The sequence below is a fragment of the Patagioenas fasciata genome, chromosome 1 (assembly GCF_037038585.1).
Source record: "Patagioenas fasciata isolate bPatFas1 chromosome 1, bPatFas1.hap1, whole genome shotgun sequence".
Taxonomy (NCBI): domain Eukaryota; kingdom Metazoa; phylum Chordata; class Aves; order Columbiformes; family Columbidae; genus Patagioenas; species Patagioenas fasciata.
Genome location: NC_092520.1, coordinates 28,572,019 through 28,595,304, shown reverse-complemented (window position 1 = coordinate 28,595,304; position 23,286 = coordinate 28,572,019). Strand labels below are relative to the sequence as shown.

The 23,286-nt window shown below is 37.2% G+C and overlaps 2 protein-coding genes across 2 annotated transcripts in view; one reads left to right on the top strand and one right to left on the bottom strand.

Annotated features, from left to right (window-relative positions):
• Positions 1 to 513: 513 nt before the first annotated feature.
• Positions 514 to 10,328, bottom strand: UFM1 (ubiquitin fold modifier 1). Its single transcript, XM_065829340.2, has 6 exons — positions 10,221 to 10,328; positions 10,071 to 10,127; positions 9,624 to 9,681; positions 4,325 to 4,364; positions 3,872 to 3,904; positions 514 to 1,875 (listed from the first exon to the last, which is right to left on the bottom strand). The coding sequence occupies exons 1-6, from the start codon at positions 10,298 to 10,300 to the stop codon at positions 1,808 to 1,810; spliced, it is 336 nt and encodes a 111-aa protein (XP_065685412.1). The 5' UTR covers positions 10,301 to 10,328; the 3' UTR covers positions 514 to 1,807.
• POSTN (periostin) overlaps positions 4,209 to 23,286 on the top strand; it is a 460,633-nt gene continuing 441,555 nt past the window's right edge. Inside the window, exon 1 of the mRNA XM_071805106.1 lies at positions 4,209 to 4,213. The gene's annotated coding sequence lies outside the window, so the exon portion shown is untranslated. The remainder of the gene's footprint in view (positions 4,214 to 23,286) is intronic.

The following is a 23,286-nucleotide window of genomic DNA, read 5'->3' as shown; positions in this document are numbered from 1 at the left end:
GATGCTTTTCACGCTACATAAACTACTTGCAACACAGTATGTCAAACAAATTCTTTATGCTATCCGTGTTATTATCTATGTAAGAGCATAAGAAATGTTAGGCATCATCTGAAATTATTTTTACATAATGATCCTTTATATAAACATCAAAACATCTTAGTTTCAAAACGCATTTAACCATGATGGCCTTGCAAAAACTATATTGCACCTTTACACAGGAAAAAAACAAAGGTTCCTGTTTGTTATATTCCAGTATCAGGTGGTTTTTCAGGTATTCATCCAAGAAATTCACAGACAAAAGTTACAAGCAATTAATGTGGCTCATCCTAATTATTTTGTAGCGTTAGATTAAGAGAAACTAAATGCTGCCCATTAAGGGCAGTGTTCTGTAGACTTCTGCATCATAAGAATCTTTTGGCTTGAAATGAATCTCGAAACATATTGATTAGAAGTTCAAAGGGCAGAGGTTTTAATGATTGTCAAAATCTAACTAAGAAAATGAGAGGAACAAAGTTTGCACCTTTATGACGTAACTTTATTTTAATAAAGGAAAATCCATAATTTTACAATTCGCCTTAGAGTTGGAAAATATTTATAGTCATATACCAGTTTCCGAAGAGTTTTCCTCTATACACTTCATTTATACCCACTCAGACAGGCATTTTGTACTTCTGCACTATCTGATACATTATCTGAACATCTTTCTAGAGCATAATTATTGCACAGGACAGTTGCATTTGTGACAATACTAATATAACCAAGCACTACCTTGCCCATTATTCCTTCTGTTAAACTCAGTAGGACAGAAAAAAAAATGCAAGAGGGTAAGATTTTGCCAAATAGATTAAGTCACAAAGTAGATTACCAGTTCAAGAAAAGCAGTAATTTCTTTAATTAAAATAAACAACTGATAGTTTCCCCTGGCATTTTATAAACAAGAAGCATATATTCTGAACACAAACGTTTCAGTGAATTCTATACTGTTTCCCATGTAACACACAGTAAAAAACACAAGACATTTAAAACCAAACAACATTAGTTTACCGAAAAAGGAATGATATATTTGACCAGTACCTACACATTACGCTGCAATCCTTCTCAATTGATGGCACTTCATGTGAGGTCTCATAAATTTTCTGAAACTGCATTTAATTTAACTTCACAATATGGCAAATTGTTTTAACACGCAGAAACCTCTGTTTTCTCCTTTATCTAAAATATTTGCAGCAATTAAATTTTACAATTACTTTGGAATATTTAGCAGTTATTTACTTGAGTAATAAACCCCTGAAATTTCCCTTCTATTTGAACTTAATACTTGAAACATGTGAAAACCGTTCCCCTAAACATGGAAGTAATTTTTGAGAAAAGGGAAAGGGAAAAGGAAAAAAAAAAATCAGCACTCAGTAGGAACAATTTCTTTGTAGCAAAATTGTAACACAGTTCCTCCTTCCACAAAGTAGGCTCTGTAATATCCAATATTCTAAATATCTACTGATCATGGCTGTGTGTTTACCCTTATGGTGTCAGTAACACCCATAGAGAAGTCCATCTTTCTTTCAGGAACATAACATGCAATCAGCCCATTCTTCTACTAGTCAGTGAAGAATCAGTGCATGAGTTAATATATTTTAACGAGAAAACAAAACCTTATCTCCGTTCCAAAAAAAAAAAAAAAATCAAATCCTGGGAAGTCATTTTTACTAGGTGTAAAAAAAGCCGATTCATTAGTTGCATTTTGGAATTCCAGAATAAATAGATCTTCGCTGAATGGCAATGTCACCTATTTCAAAGCTTTCAGGAGATGTTAAGAACTCCCAACTCGATCTCTGGGAATAAGCCGTAGATCTGAACCATGCTTTAGAAATACATTTCCTAAACAAACAAACAAAACAGAATGTGTTACCACTAACCAAAAAAAATGTTACCTAAACAAGCATACACATTTAAAGGATAACAATGTTAGGTCAGTGTTTAACATTTCTGTAATAATTCCTCTAATATACCAGAAACATATTTTTTATGTTTCCATGCAATTTCATCTTATCCCTCTTACTCCAAAGAACTCTGATTTTTAAATAAAATTACCAGACTCAAAGTCATCTAATAACCCTTGAAAACTATGGCCTTTCAAACTTTGCATACTTGAATGTCTGATTTCAATTATATGCCATAGTAATTTAAAGACCAGGAAATGCAATTTTACTTATCCATAATTATTTTTTTTTTATCTTGATGTCATTCATGCATATATTCATTTTTAATTTTCTACTTGGTTCAGTATTTATCCAAGCATGAGTCAGCTTCATTTATAATAAAAAAAACCTTGAACCTCATAATTATTACCGTATAGTTTTAATCATTATAGTCTTTTCAAGAGGACACAGTATGAAAATTAAAAGTTCCTAATACTTAGATATCTAGATTATTTTCTGCATGTATTCATGATTATCATTCAGGTTCCTATTTTCTACTATTAAATGTAACATTTGAAAATGAAATCGCATTGCTAAAAGTGATGTGTTATTTACTTGCTATATGGAACTTTTTTTTAAATTTCACACTGCTACTGCATAAAACAGATGATATGTAGTTCTACAATATCAGATTCGAATAATATATATCTATTCTTATTCATCTTTGTGTTGACTTGTAAAAACAGAATAATTGTATTTCTTTCCCAAGTATCCCATTTCAGGGATATAAGTGGTTAATAAATAGACTAAATACTTAACATTTGTTCACATTATTAACATATTGGAACAAAGCTAACCTTTTTCAAACTTTATTTTACCAGTATGAGGATCAGCATAGAAGCTGTTTTACTTATTCAACATAATGAGTATTAGAAAATCAGTTCAAAAGAATGTCTTATCGGAGTATGTTCTGTTTTTACACATCTGCCAAGGGAACATACTGAAGAGATACATAAAACCCACTGAACACAAATCTGTTACACCAGCAAACCAGAGAACAAAGTTTACTAATCTAGATTTAATCTCTATTGTAATGACCATCATAAAGGTCTAAAATTTTAGAGCAGGCCACAGCTGCATCTCATGCAGACAGTTCACCCCACCTCTCAGTCTGTTTCCATCATTAATATGACAGTGGTTTTATTAAAGTTATGGCATACTATTCACCGAGCTACTGAGGATTTAAAACTGAAATCAATACAAGAATTAAGCGCTCAGCCGAGCTTTCTCAGCTTTCATTTCCCCTGCTCCACGGAATCATGTAGGGAGAAAGTCATACTTGAGGAGTACATTTAGTCAGAAAGGTGAGGAAATAGTGGAACAGTACAAAAACTCTGAAATCCCCAAGGATTACTAAGATTTTATTCCTAGAACATGTTATTTTGGGAAGTTTTTGAAGACTAAAGTAACTGTTCAATCCCTTGATGAGAACTAGAAGGCTAATTGCAAGAAGAACCTCTCTTGAAAACATGCTTTGAAAAGGACCTAGAGATCCTGCTCTAAAATGGAGTATTATTTTTTAAACATATGAGAAGTGCTACTAAAATAGCAAATACTACTGAACTAGGTATAATGGGGAAAAATATAGCTATTACTTGTTATTTCAGTAACGTGTAATACAGTATTGCTCTTTTAAACTGCACAATAAATAGCTAAGCTCTGAAGATTAGAAGTGCCTCATTTTTTCACAGACCTAAATAAACAAATGCTGAACACTAGTTCTGTGGATTTAACCTTTTACACACTACGCTAACTGTAGTTTTCAACTACTGGGTAATGCTTCTCCCATTTAAAAAAATCAAAACGTAAAATATAAATCAACCCCAAGTGCTATATATTCGTTTAAAAGAAAAACAAGAGTTTTTTAATACTGGCCTTCATAAATAATAACTTACCCGCTGTCTGTGCAGGGTTTATTCCTATACCATCTAGCAAAAAAAAAAAAAAAAAAAAAAAAAAAAGATAAAAAAGAGGGAAAGATGAAACAGACATATTACAATTTACTGCAGTAATTTACACCTCAAAAATATACCAACAAGATATAATTATTACATCAGGTCTTCATGCAGTTATTTCTTGCAAGCAAAAATAGTCTTATCACAGAACTAACAAGCAAGCTTCAGCACAGAAAAGCCAAGCTATATATTTGGACAAAACCAAATTAATAATATTAATGGTTTAATACCTTCATCCCATGCATGAGCAATTCAAATAATGCTGCGATATTATTAAATTCAGTTTGCACCCTGTAGAGTTTGTGAAAGACATTTTTCTTTTTATCAATACCCCATCACTGAAACTACAACACAATAAATCAATAAATATATATACCCAAGCTATATTCTTACCATTTGTTATAATGGCACTTGTTGCAGCAGGAACTTTGAACTAAAGTAGGACAAAATAACATAAGAGACATAGTTAAAGCAGAAAATATATGAGGAATATTCAAAGCAATTATAATTTTAGATGTTTTATGTATGAAAAAATTATGAGAAATGATTTATAGCTATAGCAAAATAAAGGTTTAAAGTCATAGTTGATTAGACATCTCAATACAGAATGCAAAATTTGCAGTACTAAATAACTCAGTAAATCCAATTATTATTACGCATTGGAAAAATGTAAGTTAAGCATCTGCAAAGTTAAGAAATATCTCTTTTTATACTAAATAAAGGAATACTGAAAACATATATGGACATGAACTTATAAGAAGCATATCTGTTATGTCTAACAGGAGTTAAACAAGAATTAACTTGAGCTAATCTTGGTTAATTTTGACCAATTTCCTAACTTTCTCTCTGGTTCTATTGGGAGCTCTGCAACTGCTCTGCTCCAAGAGTTCCCTCCAGGAGACGCTCACAGAAGGAAACGCTAACAGCACCACAGCAGCTCTGGCTCCTTCCCCTAAGTGGGCTTCATACCCTCTGTTACCACGTCTACCCACCTCCATGCACATCATAGGAAGTCAGTTTTACAATAGGAAAAGCTCTACTCAGGTGGAGTTGCACTGCATACAGGCTTCAAAGTGTTTCAGAAGATCTGAGCTGAGATGGGGAAGCCAAAAATCATTATTTCTCAGCACTAGACAGATTCAGGCAGAGTCAGAGAAAAATCCTGCACTGTGTAATGTTGTTGTACCACACAGGACAGAAAGGGCAGGGTGAGTATAACCAACCAGTGCTACTTGGTTGGTCTATGGACCAAAGGTTGCTCCTTGGACTTCTTTAACTTAGCTTAATAAACAATCTACAAGGCAAAAGACTGGTATCTCTGCAAGCAGCAAGTATCAGTGAAACCTCTTCCCAAAGGACTTCATTCTCCTCTCTGTATTACACAATAAAAAGGGCAGGTAGCTATGAACACTAACAGGGAGAGCTTCCCTGGAAGAACTGCAGAGCTCTCCCATCTGCTGAACTCATGTCAGCCATGCCTCTCAATGCTGTTCATGAGTTGCACTTTCCTCATTTTCTGATTGCTCAAGTTAAGATTTCCAGCTCTGATTTACAGAAACTCTATGCATTAAACAGCTAGAGCTCACAGAAATCAAGCTTGAATACAGTACTTTATTAATAATATACTGAAAAAAAGTCTTTTTTTATCTCCTGACACACAAAATTAGCAGTTTTTTTTTTTTTTTTAATTCTCTCTTGGCATTTTATCCATAGCAGGTAAATCATGTCACCTTCTCATTTTGCAGGGTGACATGAAAACAGTAATTTCTGCAAAAGATAAGTTACATACCAGTGTTATTGTAGAAAAGCCATTAAGAAAGTAACAATTTGCCTTCAGAGCAAGTCTTGAATAATGAAGTTGATAGAAGCTACATATTTAACAGGAGGAATGTAAAAAATAATATGTCGTCTCAAAACACATAATATATACATATGTGCTGAAGGAAGCAAGCCTTTATTCTTAAGTTCACTGACTTTGGGAATCTTGATCTAGCCATTTAAGGAGAAATCTTTTAATGGATTTGAGTTTCGTATTTTTTTTTCCCCACATAATAGGAGAAAATTAATTTGAAAGGTTTAAACAGTGGGATTAGTGTCTATCACATGACATCCTGCCTCCTGAAATGAGTCTACCTCCAATTCAAAATGTAAAGGAATAAAACAAACAAAAATCCTGAACAAGCAGGAAATATATGTTTAACTTAGTTACAAAAGAAACCTGCTTATTGAAAAATAAGTGATACCATGGATCTTTTACCCTAAATCCTCTGAAAAAACTCAAAAATTTAACTTCTACAATGTTAAGTGCCTCTTCTTATTTCTTCTGTGTTTTCTGATATACAAGGCACAAAAAGGATGGATCATGCAAAGGATGATGGATGCATCTGCTCTTTTTCTGTCATTTTGCTTTTCAATAGGAGAATCTATCTGATGCCTATACTCTAGGTGCACATGAGAACTGTGTGGCAACCAGTCAGTGAAGATTCTATAATTGCTTTGTATTGTGTTAGAAGAAAATAAAACAATTTGTTATGTTAGCCCAAAATACTGGGACAAACAGTAATAGCATAATACAGAAAAGGAAACTACCATTTGAAATAATTACACAAATTTGGTGCAATATTGTTCGCTACTTAAATGAAAAATCCTTCCTGTGGCTCCTGAGCACATGCTCAGCATTTTCCATGCTGGAAATATACAAGCTTTCTGTGATATGGACACTCAAGCAGGAAAGAAGTTCAGTATTCAGTAGATAATCCCTAACTTGCTTTGAAATCCAATTGGGTAACATCCAGCCCCTAACTCACACACCTTAAAGAGATTGTTTGCTTTAAAAACTTTATAAATTGATAAGTGAGATTGCCATACAACTCATTTTCTCTAATGCTGGGAAATACAATTGTCAATTTCTACAGTCAAACAATAAGGACACAATGACAATCACCAACCAACAATCATATCCCTTTCTCACTTTTTACAATGACAAATATCCTCTACAGTAGTAAGTTAATCTGCTTTTTGTGCAATGAATAGCAGATAAGCGCACTAAACCATAGTATCTATCAAGACTAACATTAGAATAACAAATCAATAGTTTCAAAATATACATGTTTATGAAATAATACAAATTAACTTTATTTAATGGAAACGGATGACTATTTTAGCACTACGTCCACAAATGTAAGAGATTTTTTGTAAATATTGTACAAACATACATCTGAGATATGCACCAAATAGCTCCAACAGATGAAGGGAAAAAAACAATAGCTACCACACATTGTAAATGAGAACATTAACACTGTTAAAATAAACGATGACGACTGAGAAAAGAACTATAAATAGATAAAAACTGAAGACAGCAGTTTCTAATACTCTACATTTCAATTTACTTTTTTATAGATAAGGTAAACAGAGGAAAGAGAATAAGGAGATAAATCTGTATCAGCCAAATTATCACTGCCAAATGTATATATTGGAAAGGGCTGAGACTGCTACAAATAATTGAGACTTCTTGAGATCTCCCCATTTAATGATCCAGTTTTCTTTCACTTCCAGCTCTGTCAACCATTAATTGTATACAAAGAATTTTCACTCGTTATTTGGTGTGCTAGAGATTATAGGAAAAAAATCCTCTATGTATTTCAGTTATTTCCAAAGGAAGGGGGAAAAAAACAAAAAGGAAGACATTGTTTTGTGCAGTGAAAGTAATTCAGAAAACTTTACTTGGAGAAACTGTAACCTTTGACAAAGCACTGTGACTGAAACTCGACGTATAAGATGACCATTCTACATCATGGCTACAGTTCTGTTGTTCCAGGGGAATCCTGGTTATGATTTACACAAATTTTAAGACTCTGAAAAATGACTTAGTAGAGGCTTACTACGGCTAACTAGCCGAAACTTAAATCCTTCCCTGTCCCAAGAGCTTTAATCACTGAGAGGACAATGCCCTTCCCCTGGAGACCAACTAATAACTTCATCCAAAATCCACAGCTACAGTTCAATCTTTTCCTTATATGTTTTTTACAAGGCACTGTGAAGCTAGTATCTGAATCACAACACACCGCATAAATTAATGCAATTTAATGCATAAATTAATGCAATTTCATGCATAAATTACGCAGTTCAAGGAACAAAAAATATTTATATAAGAGAAAAATTCCTTCTCATTCTTTTCAACACCAGTTCACAAAGGATCAAAAGATCTTCCTTCCTGGGGAAAGTCTTTTGCTCTCTGTTTACAAAGCATTTAGTTCTGCCTGGTCTCACAGAGATGAAAAAAAGCTTCAGTGCTGATCCAGTGTGGTCCCAGGTCAACACAAAACTCCCACAAGACGCTCAAAATACATCATCTACAATAATGGTTTGCTAAATGTGAATATTTAAGTAATTAATTCTTCTCTAAATCAGTTTCACAGACAACACTGTCACCAACTAACATTGTGGTTCTATGAGTAGGTAAAGTTAACAGGTTTGATGGCAACCCTCCCACCAGATGTGGCCCCTCAGTCCTGTTGTCTTCAAGTACTCAGTTTCATTCCAATCTTTCCTTGTCCTTCATACTAGACTTTTCAGTCTAGGTGTCTATGTAGGGATTGTGTGGGCCCAGCTGCATTAGTGCCTATTAAAATAATTGGAAAAAAACCCAAACCACACAGTGAAAAAAAAAAAAAAAAGGCAACTAAATCAGTAAAGATCTTTAACAGCATTTATTATTCTGTATATCGTTCTGTTCAAATAAAGTTACAACAAACAAACAATCCACAACCTTCCCCACAAGCTCCATTTCTGCTAAGAACTTCTATCACATAGTAGTGTAACACTAACAACATAAGGAAACTCAAGACACATAGTCCACAACCCTTCCTTATTATTTGTTTTATTACGATTCCTACGCTTGAAAAAAAGAAATTTTCAGTAAAACAAAATATCCCAAATTTTCCTAAAAGGACAGAAGGAAAACTGCAAGAACAGGCTCTCAGATGGATCTGTTTGCTGACTACATGAAAAGCACCATCACCTTTTGAGCACTTTATCTTACTCTTTACACCATGATGAACATCTCTTAGTATTTGAATGTTTAATCTCAAACAAACAGGATGCATGTCTTCCAATACATTAGACACCTCCTGGTTTTGGATTCCATGTGAAAGAACAAACACTAAGAAACCAAAGAACGCATTATCCAAATTTTATCCACTTAAGTCTGTTTTACGAATCTAGTCCATATCCCTAATCTCAATACCCTTTATAATAAAAAACTAAAGATCTCCCAAAGTCAGAGTTTACTGGAGCTGAATATGATCAGAGTTTAATAATTTCCTGAATAATTCCAAAGAATTTTCTTGATATTCTACATATGCAGTTAAAATTACTAAATATTTACTTGTAGCACCAGATAATCATGTTCCCTATCATAAATTTTTGTTGTTGATGTAAAATGGCTTAATTTAACTGCAAAGAACAGGAAGCGTGTCAATATGTGCTGTTGATGTGCGAACTGTAGAATTGCTAAATTTGGGATTCTGAAAGTTTGGGCAGGCCTCCACTGACACCAGTAAAGCTTATGTCCACTTACATCTAACAAGAGCATTCATTGTGCTGTATTAACCATTGTATGTTACAATTACAAGGCTTTTGTTTTCCGGACTGTTCAAAAAGTTAAAAACCAATATCATCACTTTTTACTTACTTCTTCTGCAGCGAACTTCAAGACAGCAGTGAAAGGTGTACTTTCAGGCACACTTAACCTAAAATTACAATGTAAGGAAATATGTAGCTGTTAAGGCAAACTGAAAAGCAACTTTATTTGCTGTTAAACTACTAGATAAAACTTCAATTTTACCAATGGCAATGCTCTTGCCACAGGTGTGCATGTACTATTTAAGGTCTGGATCAAGCCCTAAACACATGAGCAAGGCAGTAGAATGAAGCAGAAAAGCCCAAAAGGGGTGAGTTAACAACAGAAAACCGCCTGTCGGTCCACACCGAGGGAGAAAAACGGCTTTTCCGCTCGTGCGAACGCCCTGCCCGGGACGACCGTGCCGGCTTCGCAAACGCGGGTGTTTGCGCGGCCTCCCCGCGTCACGCAGCGGCCCTGCAGCGCCCGCCCGGCAGCCCCAGCCCGCCACACACTCACACTTTGTAGGGCAACCGTGGGTCCGAGGTGAGCGTCACTTTAAAGGTGACTTTCGACCTGGGGAGAGCGAACAGAAAGCAGCGGGTCAGGGTTTGGGGAGAGGGGAACGACGGGACAGCGAAGCGCGAGGTCGCCCCCTCACTCACTTACATGATGCTCCCGGGCGCCGCCGCCGCTCCCACCGACACGTCAACCGCCGGCCCAGGGGGCCTTCGCTGCCCTGTCCGCATCCTGAGTTGCCCTGGTCGCGCCTGACTGTAAAGGAAAATTAAACATGCCCTGCCTACCCCCTACGGGGAAGGGATAGAAGGTGTTCTGTCTCAGCGCGCTACTGGCGAGCAGAGGAGAGGGGATGAGCGGTGGATGAAGTGCAGTGGAGAATAGCGGTGAAGATTTCTAATGAGGCAGTGGCTATGCCTGTTCCGCGCTGGAGGAAGGACCCCGGCGCTGGGACCGTGGTGCTTCCGTAGGCGTCGTGGAGTGACGTCCGGGTGGCGCCGGAGGGGGCACGGAGGGAGCGGGGCCGGGCCGGGCAGGGCAGGACGGAACGGAACCGAGGGCTTGGCAGGGGCCGAGGGCGTGGCAGGCGGCGTGCCCTGGGCCGGGCACGGCTGAGGGATGTGGCGGTCTGCGCGCCTCGCTCTGGGCCGGCGGGGCCGGAGGTGTGGGACCGTTAAACAAAGATGAGTCCTCCTGAACAGATGCTAACAAGGGACTGCTGTATTTATATGTGTGCTTATATATGACTGCGGGTGTATGTATATTTATGTGTCTATATTGGGGAAGAGAGTCGTTCATCGTTAGATTTGGTTATCTGAGGTTTCAAGTCCATGTGTCTCTCTTAAACCAAAATGTTTGCAGGTGCTCGTTGAATTCATGCAGAGAAAGATGGATGCAAAAACACACTGATTCCCACCCCCTTAATATTTAAAAATCGTTCACATCTTCCTTGCTGTGAGGGAGGTGGAGGTTGGAGTTTGGTTTAGTTAGTGATGGATGCTTTTCTGACAGAAAAAAATAGTAGTTCCCAGTTCATCTGTGACTTTTGGCAAAGCAATTTCTTTGAAAGGCTAAACAAGGTTGCATGGCAGTATGAAGTAATTTTCTCTTGAATGCTTGTTCATCTGTTAGTGCAGGTGATGACCTGGTTTCCTACTCTGGGTATGTCAGTATTACTCATATATTCTCCAATCTCTACCACGTGCAGGAAGAACAGCTCTCACTATGGAGTGAGGTGCTTACTACCACACACTGCTTACAAGACTGGACATGGCAAAGGACATTGTGTTCACTTTAACTGGGGACTCATTAGAGTTATGGTAGAAGAACTGGCGTACAAAAGGCAGTTGACAAATTGGAATCACTTTTTTTTCCTAACGACTGGCTCAGTGCCAAGCCATGAAATTCAGCTTTTCACCTTGGTGTTGCTCTTATTTAAACACAGACAAAGCTTTAAAAAATTCAAAAAAGAACAAGGAGAAGAAATTGACTAGCAGCTTGGAGAATGGCATTAATATTTACCTGTACCTCCTGCATTTACCATTATGTTACTGAGTCTGTCTTTGACAACTGTATCCTGCTGGTGGCTCGTGGTCATTTTGTAGCCCATTAGTGATGTCATGGCCTTTTCATCCCCTGCTTCTAAGAGATCACACCTTACATTAGAAATAATTAATAGTCGTCTCTGAGCATGTAACCTTGCATTTTGTGTAGCTAAATGTCATCCTATATTTATTCTTGCCCTCTTCAAAATCAGTTACTTTTGTATGATGGTGTGTTTTTGATTTATACAAGTCTCTTTCATCTGCAGCTTTCATTAATACATTGCTGTTTTCTGTGCTAAGGTCATTAATGTACATGTAAATAAAAGACTGATCCTTTTAGAACTTCATTTCTTGCCTTTCACTGTAGGGACTTCCCCTCTGAGGAAATAAGTGCACCCAAATCTTTACGCCTTTGAAGCTGGATTGGTTTTAGTATGCAAATTTGCTTGATTGAACCTGGATTGAGCATATGTATGATATAATGCTGCTAAGAACAGTCTAAATGCAGATTGGGATAGTCCAGTGTTCTGGCCATGCAGTCTTGTTCTCTGCCAGGCAGAGGAACCAACAGTCGTGATCGGGTAGAGAGTCAGGGAACTGGTCTGGCAAAAAAATCCAAAATTTTCCCTTCAAGTGGGTTTCATCTGGTTGGCTTCCTGAACCAGCACCAAAGAAGGACACAAGGAAGCATGTCTGCCTGGCACATATTGCACTGCACCTTAGGTCAGCTTAGGATGCTGTGGAGCTGTGTCATGAACAGAATCAAGGGTGTGATAGTATCCTCATTTGCTGGTAGCATCAGGGGCAGGATCTTTGAATGCAGATTCAGGTGTGCGAGTGATTTCATAAACATAAGACTTCTCCAATGCTGGAAATGAATAATTTGACTATGCTGTGTAAACATTTTTTGAAAGCTGACAGGGTTGGGTGTTTGTTTTTTTGGTTTTTTTGTTTGTTTGTTTGTGGTTTTTTTGTCTTTTTTTTTTTGTTTGTTTGTTTTTTTTTTGTGTTTTGTTTTGTTTGTTTGTTTTTGTTTGTTTGTTTTTTCTGTGAATTTACAACGTATAAAGGAAGGAGAAAGTATATGATTTTTCTCTTTCAGCGGCAAGAATTGATGGGACTTGGTATCCCACCTGCAAACAAGCCAGGGATGGATTAGAGGTGACTGTACCTAATGGATTTATTCCCAACAACATTCTCATCAACTCCAGAAAAACGCGTTCATTCCCAACAAAGTCTGCCTTTGTATCCCTGTGAAACTGGAAAAGAAACTGGAGTTTTTTGTCTTCCCTACAGCTCTTGCTTGCCCATACTTAAATACGTTGTATGATAGCAATGAGACATCAGTTTGACTTTTCTAGCTGTGTAGGTGACAAACGGGATGACAATGTGAGCAATTAGAACAAATGAGATTTTCGGCAATTTGTAAACATCGTACTAGTACAACTCAAAGCTTTTAAATCAGGAAAATGAAAAAAACAAAGCCAGAAAATAAGAAAAATATATCCCTCTGGATTCTAAGATGTGACAGGTCAATTAAAATATCTCTGACATTTCTGGGAAGTCCCTCTAGTTGTAAATAGCACTGCAAGAGAGAAAAGTACTGCACTGCCTGGTGCACACACTCACTGATGGGGCAGAATGAGGAGCTGAAAAGGCCTTGGCTCTGTGTAAGTGCTGCTCAGCAATAACTAAAACATCCCTGTATTGTCAACACTTGTTTCCAGCACAAATCCAAAACAGAGCCCCATAAAAGCTTCTGTGAAGAAAATTAACTCTATCCCAGCCAAAACCAGAGCAAATGCATAGAAGCTGTTCAGCCCACATGCCTTATTATGTAGGCAGCTACCTGGCTGCATGTAGTTTAATTGTGTGAGAGGGGAAATAGAACAATAAGGAAAGAAATGGGATTTAGAAAGTATAAAATAATTACCTTACCAAGATATTACCTTATAAATATTTAACTGCCTGAGCAAGATGATCACTTTTCATAGCAAGTGGTAAAATTACTCTAGAAGGTGCAGCTGTTTCTTGAAATAAGATGGAACATGTAAAATTACAATGGAGGGTGGATGAAAGTGTTTCTCAAGCAGCTACATCCTACATGGAGGCATTTCCTTACTTATAGCCTGAATGCAATTCCCTAATAAACATTTAATGAGTTACCATACTTAATTACCATAATTATTTTACTTATATGCAACATGGGAGAAAATAGCTATCTGGCAGTATTTTCTACCTGATTGCAAAGGAGTAAAGGCTGATGTAGAGTAAAATATGCTGGAGAACTGTGTTTAAAGCAGTGTTGTGTAGCCTGTTCTTGTCTTCCCTGTTTCCTATTTTCCTTTATTGTAATCTCTGATAGATATGATAGATATGATAGATATGCTCTGTTAGAGCAACCCCACAGTACAAAACTGGGAATCACAGTTTCCTGTTCATCCAGCAACAACTCAGAGTCTGTCCATAAAATTAAACTGCAGTGTTTGTGGTTTTGGACAATTTCTCCTTTGCCTCTGAAGCACACAGTGTGTCTTAAATTTGACCTTCATTTGTATTTCTAACATGAGTGTACGTACCATTTGAAGAACACCATTTTTATGCTACAAAAAAGTGTCCATGTGGAGGAAGGTCACCACACAGGCATCTGGCCTAAGTCGTCTGTGGAAGTATAAAATCTGAAATTTTAAGAAATGCAGTAAAATGTCTCCCACCTGCAAAATGTACTTTCAGCCTCATCGATTTTGGACTGAATAAAGAACATTTAACTTCCAAGAACCTTTGCAGAAAAAGCACCAAAGCCTTTTAGCAGGTACCCAGAAAATTAAATCTTGGCACTCGGCAAGCTCTTCTATGCTTGCAAACAATGAATTAAACAAATGAGTATTGCTGATCAATGTGTTAGGAGAGGGAGGGACGCAAAGGAAACACAGTGTTTCTCCAACCACTTCCACACCCAGCACATGGACAACAGTCCATTCCTTCTGCTCTTGGTGAGGCTGTGGTTTCACCAGATGGATTGGGCAGTGCTAACCCCCATGAAAAACAAGAGGTCCTGCTTTTCTCCCCTTTGCTGCCTCACACTCTGTTCCTGGCCTCCTGCCTGCTTGCTGCTCCTTACTCTGGCTTTGTTCCTCACTGGATCCGCTTTTGAGTCAGTTCAGCAGAAGACATGGATGTTTCCCTGCTGGGTCAGAGCATGGAATCAGCTCAGGGGAAGATCTGAGCGGAGACAAATAGATCTTCCTCTTTTGTCAGTAGGGAAACCTGGGATAAGGTTTCCTCTTTATACCATTTCCTATATATGGTCAGAGGGCTGGGGTCCTACCCTGGTCGGTACATCCCCTTAACTCTCTTTTGGCTTGGGGTGGTGGTGTGTCTCTTGGTTCTTCCTCTGATCCTGCTCATGTTCATCAATGGTGACCCTGTGACTCTTTCCAGAGGATAAAGGCACCTGCTCTGCTGCAGAGTCCTGCTGTGTCGGCAGGAGTCAGCTGCCTTTCTTAGAGTCTGGTGGGATCTTTCTGTTGGAAATTCAGGCCTCCAGAAAGAAAGCAATAGCACTACATGATCTCTAGGTTGGTTTTGCTGCAGAACCTGAAACTCCCTGCACGTTTCTTGCTAAAGCTTCTGTATTCCGAGGCTGCAAGCTGCTGCTTTAGTTGGTTTGCCCTGACTTTTTACCTCCCAACAATCACAGAGTCTATGTTTTCTCCATTTTTTTTTACCTTTTTAACAGAAATAGTGGATTAACATACAACATAAATTTTGCCTGTTCAAACTAGCCTGTTGGTATCTATCACTGAGAAAACTTTAAACGTCTTTAAACAGTTTCCACTTTCATGAGCCTACAGCCCATGTGAGGCAAAAGCAGTTTTCTATTATGTACTAGGTTGCTGGGTTTCTCTGTAAAAATATAGGCATACATAGGCTTTCTAAAAAGCATTGTTAAGCCAAAGACAGAAGATTATTATAGCAATTGAAGAACACCAAACATAATTGGACAAGTTAATGCAGCTTAATAATCTTCCTTCAACAAAATAATAATTAATAATCTATTATAGTTCTCTTGTGTCACAAACATTTTACAAAAATAAAAACCAGTTTGATTATATACCTTTTGTCATGATGATGATGATGATATTTTTCTTAGTGATATCAGTGCTGATGGGATATTTTGTTTTTTATGTGCAGGAGATATTTTTAAAGTAGTTTCCATACGATTCATATCAATCATAATTATATTTTAATTGGGCACTAAGAAATAAAATACCATATTTTGATTTCAGAGTGTCTCATAAACCGTGGTTCTTCAAATGTGCAGGGTGCCCATACCTCTGATGAGGAAAGGAAGACATCTTTGGGACAAAATATAAAGCATGTCCAGATCTACAGATTTAACCTTTCCCCAGAATTGATAACTGTATTGAAATATTTTTTTGCTTGTATAGACACCAACACAGCTTAGGGTTTTATAGAATATTTTATTAACTATATTTTGGCAAATTGTGAAAATATTGTATTTTGCCAGCTGGTCACCAGTCTCAGGAAGGATGTCCACCTTCATGCCTGCCTGTTACAAGCAGTGAATTCTGTGACCTGAACATGCTGCTCTGAGATGGCCCAGTATGTATTTTTGTCTAATTATGCATATTTTTTTTATCCAGTAAGCTTTCCTGTGTGTTGTTTTCCTTGTGTACATCATCAGACTATGCCATTCTATCATTTATTTTTGCTACCATTATGTACTACAGTGAGTTAACTTGCTATTGGAGATAAAATCACCTTGTTTATAGGATGATTCAAAGAATCGAATGATACACACAGATGTATTGCAGACTCCTATGGTGAAATATTAAGTGTACAGAGGCATAAATTCAGGCTAGGAATGTTTTTATTGTAGTATTGTTTTCTTCTGTAGAGCATAAATACGATTCCAACTGAGGTGCTTTTCCAATGCTAAATACGATAGCTTTCTTATATTCTGTTTCACATCTTAAGCAGGCTGTGCTTTATGTGCAGAATTAAAAAACTAAGTCCATGAAAATTCAGTGAGAGACCGAAATTTCATCCTTTATGCACAGCCATGATAAAAGAACCAGCAAGAGTCCTGATTCAGCCCCTGCCACAATTTAATTATTCATAAAGAACCTAGCCTATTAGATTTTTTTAATGAGAGATTTTTTTTTTTTTTACTTTAAATAAATGAGGTTATTCTAGTGACTTCACAATTAACATTTAACTAAAAAACACTGCACAGATTCTTGCTGAAGTGAAGCAAGAAATGAAGCCAAATTATGTTTCCATTTTTGAATGTAAAGACTGGCAAAGAGAAAGAGACTAAAGAAGAAATTAATTTCAAATCCAGGAAGTTGTGATTCCGACAGGCTTAGTACAAGATGTCAACTTTGATATCCCTCACAGTTGTCTTATCAAGGTCATCTTGGGTATATTTTCTTTATTCAGTCATTTGTTATGAAGTTACCTCTTGCGTTTTAACTCCTCTCCTTTTTGTTCTCTTTGATGGCAAGCCCAGAAAATAGTTTATATAGTCTGCAAATATTACTGCAAGAAGATAATTTTTACTGACACAGAGGTGAGGTTACACAGATCACTAGTTTAATGTTTGAAGGGATTAGAAGAGAGATTTACTGAGATGGCAGGAGGTGGCGCATTTCTGTGGAAATGAAAGAGAAGTGAAAACCTATGTTGTGTTTGCGAAGTCTGGACTTTTAAATTGCTAAAGCTTTGTTTGGCAAAAATATAAACATGACCTTTAATTTTCTTCATCTAGAACAGGCCTTTCTAACCTGCTGTGATTGAGGACACCAGCCTTCAAATCTTGACTCTGTTTGTCAGGCTTTGCCTTCTAATTTCTTTGGGTACAAAGCCAGGAATTTCTCTGCATGTCGCCTTCCTGTGGGATTTTTAATAGATCAGAGTTTTAGCTGGAATGTTCTGACCTGGGAAATATGCCTCCTGGTTTGGTGCTTGCTGTAGCACAACAGAGAGGATTTGTCTGAACATTTAAGATGCCTTTGTGTTAGACGTGGTTAGAAACTTCCTGTTTCTGGACCATTACCCATAAAGCAAAATTAATTCTAGTAAGTGCAAAATTATATTGGCACAAGGGATTTTTAAGCTTTAAAGTATAACACTGTTAGAAATAATCAGGAAACAAGCAGAGAGCAGAAAATGACCCTTAAATAGCAGGTGAAGACTTGAGCTGTGTTGTGCCAAATTAGCTTCTGAGTAATGTGTAATTCCTTTCAGTAACTTTTTGTTTGTTTTCCATTGCACATTTTTTTACATATAGGGCATTATCTCATGAGGTTGTCTTTATGCCATCTCCTAAACACTACTGTTTAGCAAGACTTAGGAAAATATACGTTTAAGTCTTCCAATTGAAATAAATTTTAATTACAGATCCAACACTACCAGCAGAAGGGGTAGGGTTCAGCAGACCAAACGTTGGTGCCAAGTCTATAAATAACTACACCTAACTTAGTTCCCTTAGATTCCCTTTATATTTAAAGCAAAGAAAGTACTTCCAATGCACAATTTTTATCATTCTGAAGTAGATATCTGAAAAGATGAGCTATTCCCTCAAAGTGCCTATTTCTTCCTACATGGACAGTAGGGAGAGACTAGGCTGACTAACTCTCATATTGGCATCTACTTCATACAAACATCAGGGTTTGGTGAGGTGAATCCCACCCCATGTTCATGCTCCTACACTCTTCTGGAGCTTCATAATGCAGAGCCCCTGGTCCACTGTTCCTCTCACATAAGTTTAGGCACCCAGTTGAACTCAACTCAATTTTTGTAGGGTTCTCTCATTAGAATACAGAGAGAGAGAGGTAGCTTCAGGTTGTAACCCACTCAATGTATTAATTCCTCTTTCGAGTTGTTCTGATTTTTGTAGGTCAAAAAGAAATTATTTCTTGGATTTTCTCTTTATACAGTATTCTTAAAATAGTACAAAGCATAACAGATGATACTACTCTTTAATGTAATAATAATAACGATAAAAATTCTCAATTAACAATTGTGCCATGCATGAAAGTAAAATCAAATTAAGATCTGGAAGAGGAAGAAAACGCAAATAATATTTCAGTGGATGAATACAGTAATAGTTACTATTCTTATGCAAGAGTCAAAGAATAACTACATTCCACGTTTCAGGAACAACATCAGTTGAGGCTAATGTAGAGTGTTCACAGAAGAAGGCATCTTCCACTTATCAAAAGCTTGCATAATTAAACCCTGGAGGTTTTCCTGCTTTGAAAAGAGAAACAACTAAAGCAATTGTTTTAGTGATGATTTAAATATTCACTTAGATGTATGTCCTTCACGCCCTCTATCCTGCAGTTCTCATCACTTGTACTGGGATCAGTTGTCTCACCCTGTGGAGTCAGTTTGGGCTATTATACCTCCAAATTTAGCAGATAATTGTATTTTTCTGAAAGCTTGATTGCACCTATTCCCTTCAGCAGTTGCTTTGGGAGAACTCCCAAAGAGAAATCAGGGCTGTGTTAGAAAAATAGAGTGATATACAGAGAATATAAAACAGAGTAGTAAATGGTAGCATAGAACTGAATAAAATAAATGAAATGGAAAAAATGTGAAAAGAAGATTGAATACATTCATTGGAAAGAAGACATCTCAGAATCACAGAATGGTTGAGGTGGGAAGGGATCTCTGGAGGTCTTCTGGTCCAACTGCCCTACTTGAGAAGGGCCACCTAGAAGAGGCAGACCAGAACCATGTCCAGATGGCTTGTGAGTATCTCCAAGAATGGAGACTCCACAACTTCCCTGTGTAGCCTGTGCCACTGCTCAGTCACCTTTGCAGTGAAAAGTTTATCCTGATATTCAGGATGGAACCTCTGGTGTTTCAGTTTGTACTCATTGCTTCTTTTCCTAGCTCAATGCTCTAATTGAAAGGAAATGAACTGTATAGGAAAGTGATGACAGAAAAAGGAAATACAAAGTAGAATAGAAAAGAATGAAGAAAATTTGTGGATATCACCTGTCTACTACCCAGATGAAAGGAGCCAAAATAGAAGAACCAGAAGGATTGTTAATGAAGTAGTCAGATAATTGAAACTACATATTATGGGAAAATGAAATGGGGAAGTATGAGATAACATCAATCACATAATTAACTTGCAAAATCTACCCAAAATTAAAATTATAGAGAAAGAAAAATCTGAATTTTGATTTTTTTTCATAGTTTTGTTCTAGATTACATGTGTACGGTCTTCATTTGGACACTTTTATTGATGTAGTCTGGCAACAAAACTGTTGGTATCACGTTATTAGGTATTTTTCTTCCTCTTCTATATCTGATTAAAGTTTTTTCATCCTGTATATTTCCAGAACTATTTAAATTTTCTCTTTGCTTGCTAGTTTCTTTTGCTGATCCCTACCTTATTTGCCCTTTGTGTATATTTTTCTTCTTATTTCTCTGACTTCCCCATGCTGTGCTCCCTGTATTCAATCATGTTGTTTATATTGCACAAATTATCAGTTCTTCACCAGTTCTCACCTTCCATCTGTTTTTTCTTAATACATAAGCCAAGAGATGGCTGCCTCAAGATTGTTATCTAACCTTAAATTCATAGTATTTTCTGTTACATTAAAATGTTTTAAATGTGCTGTTTGTTGTCGATAGTAAGCTCCTGGGTCTGATTTGTTTTCCTGTACAGAGTAATCAGTGATACAGTTTCAGTCAATGGATTCCAAATGAATCACCTGTATGGAGAAGCAAATGTAAATGTTGCATAAAAAGAGGATTAGTATCTTTCCTCTGTAATATAGCACATACAACCTATTGTAAAACCGGCAGATTTCCCAACAGAGAAAATCTACTCTAATTCAAAAATACCACGTGGAAAAAAACACAAGCTATACATGATTAGGATAGGATAGGATAGGATAGGATAGGATAGGATAGGATAGGATAGGATAGGATAAGATAGGATAGGATAGGATGGAATGGAATGGAATGGAATGGAACAGAATAGAATAGAATAGAATAGAATAGAATAGAATAGAATAGAATAGAATAGAATAGAATAGAATAGAATAGAATAGAATAGAATAGAATAGAATAGATCATATTAACAACAAGTTTCCTTATTTTTACATGATGCATAATGGAGCATGTTGCTTTTGCAGGAACTTCAGAAATTAAAGTGGTAATGAGACATTCATCATGACATAAAAACAATCTTAATACAGAAGTTCTAACAGGAATCATATTCTTACAGAATTGAGCATTAATAAGTTAGCAGGTTCCAATATCAAAATAGTATAAGTAAAACAGCAAGTAAATACCAATCCCCTCACAAATAAATTTAACTAGTTTGTTAGACTTACTGCTCCTACTAGGTCTGTGCCATAGTTTTTAGCCCCTATTCTCTCTATATCACAAATAAGCTGATCATGTTCCATAAAGCTGTTTTGGAAAAAGAAGAAACAAATGTTGTTAGTCCAAGGAAATACTGTCTACTCAAAAGCTCCTGCAACTTGTCATTTTTATAGGGAGTTGTTGTTTTAGAAGATCTAGAGGATCTGAGAAGTATCTCTTTTTTTTTAATTAAAAATATTCCTCTTGAAAGGGAGCTCATCAGAGAGGTACTAGGTAAGCTTTTGAGCTTTTAAGTTTTTTGAGGAGTAATTGTAGGTAGTAAGTGAAGTCCATGATATATTCTACAGATTCAAATTACCCAAAAAACCCCAAGATCAGGTAAGAGTGGATTTTCTCCATTTTGCCTGTTGTTTTGTTGCAGTCTGTGCTGAATTAATCCATGAGGTAGAACATGTTATTTTCAGGTAAACCTCCCATTGACTTCCTAGACAGACACAAGACTGTGGAAATTAACGCTCTTCTGAAGTAGAATTTACCATAATTATGTTTGTTCAGTGACTGTTGCCACAAACAAAATGGTCCTGTTTGCTATCGATATTTTGTCATACTAAACTAGTCTTTTTCACTTCAAAGAGATTCTTATTAACTCTGTTTCAAAGGCCATGAAGGTATATTTTATCAAGTGCTCTATCAGCACTGTGGAAATGGATTTTTGAAGAAACCAAATTGACTTCTTGAGTCAATTATTCTGTTAAAGCTGCTTGTATGGTTTTCAGAACATGAATGATATAGGAAACAGGTAATCTTGCAACTCTCTGGCAAGCTGTAGGATTTAATGTTGTTATCTGTATTGTGGTTCACAGAATTGCAGACTAGTTCAGGCTGGAACGCAACTCTGGAGATCATCTACCTTACCTTCCCTCCTCAAAGCAGGATCACCTAGAGCTGGTTGTCCAGGACCTTGTCCAGTTAGAGTTTTAGTGTCTCCAAATGATGAAGACTCCACAGGCGCTCTAGGTAACCTGTGCCTGTGTTTGACCACCCAACAGTAGAAAAAGTTTTTTCTTACATTTAAGTGGAATTTTTTTTGTATTTCTGTTTGTGCCCATTGCCTCTTATCCTGTCACTGGGCACTACTGAGGAGAGCCTGGCTCTGTCCTCTTTGCTCTCCCTATCAAGTTTTTATAGATGTTGTTAAGATCCCCCAATCATTTTCTTCTGCAGGTTGAACAGTCCCAACTCATATGTCAGATACTCCAGTCTCTAAATCATCTTAGCGGCTCTTTGCTGTACTTGCTCTCATATGTCTGAGTCTTTCTTGTACTTGGATTCCAGAACTGGACCCAGCAATTAATATCTGTCTCATCAGTGCTGAGTGGAGGGGAAGAATTCTCTCCTTCAACCTGCTCAATGCTCTTAATGCAGCCCAGCAGGCAATTAGTCTTTGCCACAGGGGCACATGGATGGCTCATAGTCAGCTTGCCCACCAGATTCCCAGGTCCTTTTCTGCAAAGCTGCTTTCCAGGCAGCCACTCCAGGCCTGTACTGGTGCATGAATTAAAAGAATCAGAGTTTATATCCTGGAATGATGTAAGGAAAAATTGATTAAAGACTTAATTGCATTGCATTGCAGATGTTATGTCTAGAGGAACAAAATAGCCAGATAGTATTTTGCTGTCTTGAAGGCAACAGTAAAACCTACTCAATTAGTCTTCTCTTCTTATGCCTAAATAAAACCATGTTATTCTGCTTTTCTTTATATGTTATGTGCTCCAGTTCCCTAATGATCTTGGTGACCCTGAAGTGAGCTTGGCGAGTTTCTCAAAATCTTCCTTGTATGAAGGATCCCAAAACTGCATAGACTGCTCTGGATGCAGCCTCAGGTGCTAAGCACAGAAGATTCACCTCCCTTAACATCTTGGTCTCACTCTTTCTAATGGAGGTGAATAATGCACTTGACCTTCATTGCTCAACTTGTCCACCAGGCCTTTTTCACCACATCTGATCTCTCTGACCATTTTTACTGCCTGACGTTATTCCATCCCAGGTGCAGGACTTTGCGTTTTCCCTTGTTGAACTTTGTGAGGTTCCACCCTGGGCATTTCTCCAGGTTCTTGATGTCACCCTCAACAGCAGCCCTGCCCTTAAGCATCCTGATTTTGCTATTTTCCCCAGGCTTTTTTATGGTGCAGACTGTCTCATTGTCCAGATTGTTAATAATGATATCTTCCCCAGCAGTGAATCCCAAAGAGCACCACTACCAGCTGGGTTTCATGGCATTGATCACAACCCTTTAA

Bases quoted from the DNA above. Each gene is read 5' to 3' on its own strand.
- UFM1 (XM_065829340.2), bottom strand. From the start codon at position 10,300: ATGCGGACAGGGCAGCGAAGGCCCCCTGGGCCGGCGGTTGACGTGTCG. The intron at 9,682-10,070 runs GTGAGTGTGTGG...TTGTAATTTTAG, and splicing joins CCACGGTTGCCCTACAAAGT to GTTAAGTGTGCCTGAAAGTA. The intron at 4,365-9,623 runs GTAAGTAAAAAG...GTCCTACTTTAG, and splicing joins TGAAGTTCGCTGCAGAAGAA to TTCAAAGTTCCTGCTGCAAC.